The sequence below is a fragment of the Lathyrus oleraceus genome, chromosome 2, assembly GCF_024323335.1.
Source record: "Lathyrus oleraceus cultivar Zhongwan6 chromosome 2, CAAS_Psat_ZW6_1.0, whole genome shotgun sequence".
In the NCBI taxonomy this organism is placed as follows: domain Eukaryota; kingdom Viridiplantae; phylum Streptophyta; class Magnoliopsida; order Fabales; family Fabaceae; genus Lathyrus; species Lathyrus oleraceus.
The window spans coordinates 477504517-477511870 of NC_066580.1; the positions used below are offsets into that span (position 1 = coordinate 477504517).

Sequence of the window (7354 nt, forward strand, 5' to 3'; positions counted from 1 at the left end):
GGCAACACCGCCTTTATGACGTTCGCTTTGAAATGTTTAATGATCATAAGATATTGAAGTAAGGAGTTAAATATAAGAAAACATAGATGGATGGAGTTCTTGAAGGACTATGATTTTGAGTTAAAGTATCATCATGGTAAGGCTAACAAAGTAGTGGATGCTCTCGGTAGAAAAGAGATGCATACGCCATAATTGATGATCTCGAGCATGACCCTTCTGGAGAAGTTTAGAAACCTTACACTTGGACAGCGACGGGAGTATTGCTTAGCAATTTAAGCATTTCAGGTGAATTACGGGAACTAATTAGGCGGGGTTACTAGCCAAAGAGAACCATCCAGGTTTCATCTGATCATTGGACGGGGTCCTCTTGTATAATCAAAGGATGTGAGAATGATTTTGGAGGAAGTCCACAAGAGTCACTTTACCTTCCACCCTGGTTCGACAAAGAAAAAAAAAACTATTGGTGATTAGGAATGAAAAAGGATGTCGGGGAGCCAGCAAATGAAGATTGAACATCACAGGCCGGGTGGCATGAGAAATGAAGATTGAACATCATCGGTCGGTTGGCATGTTACAACCTCTGGATATACCTAAGTGGAAGTAAATATGAATTTCATAAAAGTATTTTAATAGAAAATTAAGTGAAATACATTTCTTTAACTATATAGATTTATATGCATTAACATCAACAAACACTTAATCTTTGTAGTGATCTGATATTCTTTTTACCTGCTTCACAAATTAACAACATAAAATTTACAGAGAAACATGAGCAATTTAAAAAGTGTACATAAAATTTATCTCAAGCTCTGACAAAAATAATGCAGCAGTCTCTTCAGAAGCTATTGTTAAGCTACAATGTAAGAAGGAAATTGAAAAAATCTCTCATTTAAAAGAATATAGAACTTTACACTTTTACAGTAAACAAAGCCTAAAGTCTGCATGCATGCAAAGGTTTTGAACAGTTTGAATTATTCTGTAGATGGTGAAGAGGATAAAATTTTCAAAAGAAAGCCAAGCAAAAATCCAAGGAGACCAACAAAAAGGGCGAATGTGAAGGAAAAGCCAGGATCGCCTCTTTGGTTTCTTCGCCTTTTCAGCATGTCCTACAGATTCAAGACAACCAATGGATTAGTGATATTAGTTTGTAATAGCTCTTAACTGCATGATCCAATATGAAAACAGAAGGCCTTTTATTCAATGTTAATTTCAAGTTCAACTAATCACTTTGTAGCACAATTACCAGTTCCTGTTGAAGCTGCCGCGTTTGTCTGAGAATGGTCTCTCTTTCTTCCTTCAGGGCCTGTACAGCCTGACTCTTCAAGGAAAGGAAATTCAATTTCAGCATTACCGGCTAAAGTAAACTACATAACTGGACGTTAAAATAAGTCCGATGATCAGGAAATTTATGCGATTAAAGAAGAGATTTCAAAGCAAAAGAATGCTGTGTTAAGCAGGATTCCCAAGCGGAGACGGCCATTATATAATATAATCTATAAAATCATCAACAACAAACCGAAAAACTTGTGATATTCGGTAAAGCTTTAGAGATGATCACTCAAAGACAGAACTCAAGCAACTATTTTTTATTTCCTTGTCATTCGAGAATGAAAATGAAACTTCAAACTGAATTGCACAAAAGACGGAGGAAAAGAAGACACTCACAGAAGATGAATCAAGTTTTTGTGTGGAATTCTTCGCATCATCTTCAGATCCTCCTTCGGGTGAGGTGGGAGAGATATATGAGACTCTTAGTTTCAAGTCCTCTATTGAATTACCGCTATCCTTAGTAAACTGCAACCAAAAATAACAGTATTCATGATCTTTTTTCTTCTTTTCAGCTTATATAACTGATACAGTTTAAAGGACAATGTTGAGGACAGTTACTTTCTTACCGTATCTTGAGGAAGATCATCAACATCAGTATTTGGACTCACTTTTGTACTCTGTAAGAGAAACTTGTCTTTACATTGCATGTCCGGAGGGTATTCATGTTGAGCTTGGAGAGTGACTGTACAAGTATAAAAATTGGACAATAAGACAGATGCTAATAATACTAGAGAATGCAAAAGAACTCCGAGTTCAGAAAAAGTGCACATATCTGATTGATTTCGAGTTTGACGAAAATAAGATCACTTGGAAAATACCTTTTGAAAATAGTATATCACATGGCCAGATATAATGATAACTTTTTTTCTAGTACTCGGTGATGTGAGGAATACAAATTTATTTTCAAGTTAACGAGCCTCATTGACAATCAAATCAATTAGAAATACCCGAGTTCGAATCCTGATCTATGAAACAGAGACACAAACACAGAGATGACACCAACACTGTTGGTGTCTGACACATGTTTTCAGATGTGTCAATGCTACATAGACTCTGATTGAAACAAAACTTGGTCATATTTGACTTATTTCTAGGCCAAACCCCGAATTACAGGTCGGGTCGTGTAAAGACAGAAAATACCCACAAAAGAAAAGTAGTTGATATTAATCAAAGAACTATAGTAATAAATGAGCCTGCAATGTACCTCTGATGATACATGAATCCCAGGGATGTATAACACCTGTGTTTGGGCGTACAAAATACTTCTTAGGGGAAGTTGTTTTGACCTAGCAAACACCATATAGAATGAAATGCAATGAGAATAATGTTAAGAATGAAAAACACATCTAGCATCAAGAAGCAAACGCGAATGTAAAAGATTACCTTGAAAGCAACATAGTCCTGTGTGTTATTGGAGACTTTAAGATCACAAAATGTTTGCTTTTCCAGCTCAACTGTTTACATAAACACCATAAGATTGCAAGATCATTAATGAAAAAGAAAGGAAATGAATCGATATAATCGTGATGACAGGACTATTAAGAATTGATCCCTAAAAAAGAAGAACATACATACATTGAAACCTGAGCTCGTCGGGAGTAATAGTGATGAGAGAAGTTGCAGTCATGACGAAGAGGATTGTGTTGAGGTGGAATGGGGAATGAATTAGGATTAGAGAGAGAGAATGAACATGGCAGCGGAAAAGAAGGGTGGAGAGGAAGAAGAAGAAATGGTGATTATGTGCGGTGTAACGAGGAAAAAGGGAGTACCAATGCAATAGAAAATAACGCGATTAATTCGGCACCTGGATAGGTTCCGGTCTGGACTCTGAACCAAACGGAGTGAATGAGTGTCCTTTGTAGACACGACTCTAAAGACTGTTTTTTCTGTGTTTTGTACGTGTGAGAGTGAGTGTGTTTTGTATTGGGGTTGGGGCCACACTCCCTCATGCCTCTCACTTGTCACATCTTATTATTGATTTCCTACACCTGTCCTTTATATCTGTATTTTCACCTTTTTAATTATCTACCAACAAACAATATTCAATTCTACATTTTTTTTAAATAATTATTTTCAAAAATAATATTAAAATAACAACATTTTTAAATTAATTATTAATATAATCATTTTTAAAAAAAATGTATACGTGTAATACCGAAATACCGAATGACGCATGCAATGTTTGTTGCATTATGACACCATGCCTAGTGGTTATTGCATGTACCACAAACCAATGTAATTGGCGCATGCATTGCCTACATACATTAGTGTATATGGCTATTGTTTTTTTTGTACCTCTATAAATACAACATCCCTTCTCATTATTTTTCACACATCTTCTTACCATCTCCTTCCATTTTTCTTCAATCTCCTTAAAATTTTTTTCAAAATGTCCTCATATATGTGTTCTTATATTCACAGGAGAAATTGTGATTTAATTTATTCGGCAGTAAAGTCTCCGATGAAAACCCGACTCTGGAATATAGAGATGTTCGGACATCTTAACAAGACTTTGATTCGTTGGTTAGATAGAGACATTGAAGATGGTGAAAAGATCAGAAGAATTCAAAGGCTTCATACCACGTTCAATAAAAATGGAGAACTTTGTTTCTGTGTGAATGTTAAAACTGACAAAGATGTTCACATGATGATGTATAGTTCTCACGAAATTGTGTTAGATGGTTGAGATCGCATAGTTATGTTGTTTAGTTGTTGTATTTGTTTGTGTTGTTGTTTAATTATTTTATCATTGTGTCAGAGTATGTCCCTTGATATGCAAGCCAATAATCCTCTTTTGCTACCACCGAAAAGATAATGTTATAAACATTACATATGTTTATGACTTTGTAAATGACTCCATTTGAAACTACTGATCTCAAACAGGGCCCTAAGCCTAAAATAGGTTGCTCTAGCTAAAGCGGTCATTGGGAGGTTTTAGATGCCTTTGAAGACAAAGTTAATTTATTCCACAAGATTTGTTGTCATGTGGTCCCATCGTTGACCATTATAGTATTCCCTAGTCCACTTCTCTAATGGAATATTGTCGATCCACCTTACTGCAACTTCATTTGTCAATCTGATGTCTTCGCGATAGTGTTTGAAGGAATGTTCTGTTAATGCATACCTTGCGTTGACAACCTTCTTCTACAGCGTCTTGTCTTTGATCTCCCGCATGAAATTTTAAACAGCATGCGTTGAAGGAGGATCCTGTCAGCCATTATCAATGTTTTTATAGGCACTCACAGTTGATGGATGTCTGTCTAAGATCAAACATAAGTTAGGCTAAGGAGCAACATGTAATCAGAGATTTTTTAGGAAAAAACTTTATCCACCAACAGTCTCCCCTTCAACCAGAGAAAAGGCAATTGGAAAAATGTTGTTGTTGTTATCATCTTGTATCACTGTCATGAGTAGGGTTCCTTTATATTTCCCGTAGAACCATGTTTCATCAATTTATATAATAGGTTTATAAAAATCGAAACCCTTGATGCATGGTTCATACGCCTAGAAAAGTTGATGGAATATGCCATTTCCACTAACACAAGTCCCGTTTGGAGTATATGTCAGAAATGTTTCCAAATTGACAATAGTCCGGGAAGCATAATGCTTAAGTGCGACCAAGTCTTTTGGAAGATCTTTGTATGACTCCTCCCAATTTTTGAACATTATTTCAACTGCCTTAGTCCTAACTATCCATGCCTTCCTATACGAGGGGGTATAATTGTATTGTAACGATATGTGAGATTATTATACTCACCTTCAACAACGAATTATCACTAATGACAGATAAAATTTCATCACATATTAACTGAGAGTTGACTTTACGATGGTCCTGTATCGGGTTGGTGATTATGCAAGTGTGAGTTGGACCCATAAAACTTATCTCTCAAGAATCATTCCTCTTCTAGTAAGATGCTGACAATCGGAACAGGCAGAGCTCATTACGACAAAAGATCTTATACCTCGTCACATTAGTTAGATCGATCCTATAATCAGATGATAATTCCATGTGATACTTTTTAATGGCTCTGACATAGTCTTCTTTTGTGAAAAATATGTCTCCTTCTTTTAATGATCCTTGAGTTTGCACATAAGGATTGTGAAATATATCTGACGATTATTCATATGAACCCAAGTTCAAGCTTGTCATGTCTTAAGGTGGACAATATACATGACTAGCTGGTAATGACTCTTGTTGGTGGTCGACAATTTCATCGTTCACCATTTCATCAACCAATATCTCATCTTCTTCTTCTTCCTCGTCAACAACATTGACTTCAGTTTGTTCATCATCGTCAGTTTCACAAAACACTTGTGACAGATCAACGAATCGAGACAACTGATTTTGTTGTTGTAAAATATATAACTCAATGTCGTTGAACCTAGAATGTTCATGAGTGAGAAGCATATTATGAACATCTTCATCATCTTGAATCTTTAGTTGATAAAACTTAACTTAGTTGTCTGCAAAAAACACCAGATTTTTGTAGATGATTTGTCCCATCTGACTACACTGCAACTTATTTTTTATTCTTTGTTCCAAATTTGAAAATTTTGATCGTCTATTTATTGTAAACCGAGTAACTTATGTATTACGAAAATTAAAATCGGATAAATCATATTCAAATATTTTACCATTGGTATGGGCATTTATCATGTATTATGGTGATGAAGCCATTTTTTTAAATGCAATGTATTATCGTGTACTGGTTGTGAGAATAGCGTGTGAGTTATGTCTTAGTGGTATCAACATGCACTTAAATAAAGATGATGATAGAATTAGAAAAGTCAATGTATATGTCTTAGGACATGGTGCATCCTTTGAAGCTTTTCACTAAGGTTCCATTTGTAATGGTTGCTTCCTTTGCATGCAATTCTCTGCACTGATTCCCTTACAAGATTCTCTGCATGGGTGACCCTATAAAGACAGTCTAGAAGTAGACTTGCATGCATGACCCTATAAGAACAACCTAGAAGGAATCTCTATGAAGATTCTTTGTATGATTCCTTACATGATTCCCTGAATGATTCGTTACACAATTCCATTTGCCCTACAAGGCGCTCTACCCAATGGTGATTGCTTCAAAATTTTAACACATGTGGCCTACCCAATGGTGGATGCTTCAAAATTATAACATATCTCAATCTTTTGGACCACATTGGACCAAACAATGTATTACTACTAAACCACTCTACTTTTGATTTTAAAAAAATTATCAAATTACAAATCCTCTAATCATGTAAATTTCTTATACAGTTTATCTGGATATCGTATTTTGGTATTGACCATCAGGTTAACCCTAATGATGTTGTAATTTGGACAACAAAAACACCAATCATCAGGTTCACTACCGCGGAGATGCACCAGAGTGGCCGTGTGAAACTGGAGTTTGACATGCAACAAAAAATTCCAGAACCTCCGACGTGTTTGGGAGATTGGCATCAACAAAGAGTCGATGGCCAATGAGATTATTCCTATTGGAGAAACTTCGCTAAAGAGATGTGTCGTCATTGAAAAAATCAACGTCAACACATCTTAAACGAAACAATCATACATGGTGCTAGACCAACTCAACATTATATGGCTTGGTTTAGGTCGGTTACAACGCGATAATTTGTGTCTGAGCCGAGGTATTTGATTGATCCACGCCAACTAGTTTCGTCATCATATGCCCAACAACAAACCCCCCGCCCAACAGCCAACCCCACATCATTACCAACCCCAAGAACAATGTCAACTCATCCAAATCCAACGACCAACCTCACATTGTCACCATACCATATACACCCAACCATCAAACACTCAACCTTGCAACCAATACATGTCACACACTTAAACACAAAACCAAGAGCCTAACCCATACCACCAACAACATTATACAACCACCATATTTGTCTATAGCCCTGATAATTCATACGACTCCACCTCATCCCACCATAGCCCCCACCAATGAACACCTAGATATCCCACTGCCATAACATTCAACCACTGTTTGACTTTCTTACACCACAAGCATCATTGCTT

At 36.3% G+C, this 7354-nt stretch overlaps 1 protein-coding gene across 2 annotated transcripts; it reads right to left on the minus strand.

Annotated features, from left to right (window-relative positions):
- Positions 1–769: 769 nt before the first annotated feature.
- Positions 770–3294, minus strand: LOC127120576 (vesicle-associated protein 2-1). 2 transcript variants are annotated; one of them, XM_051051048.1, is made up of 7 exons: positions 2905–3294; positions 2713–2783; positions 2534–2615; positions 1896–2011; positions 1666–1794; positions 1244–1312; positions 770–1106 (listed from the first exon to the last, which is right to left on the minus strand). In XM_051051048.1, exons 1-7 carry the CDS (start codon positions 2954–2956, stop codon positions 972–974), a joined length of 654 nt encoding a protein of 217 aa, XP_050907005.1. In that variant the 5' UTR covers positions 2957–3294; the 3' UTR covers positions 770–971. The 2 variants fall into 2 exon arrangements, with proteins under 2 accessions (XP_050907005.1, XP_050907004.1); XM_051051047.1 differs by having other exon boundaries at positions 1244–1318.
- Positions 3295–7354: the final 4060 nt, after the last annotated feature.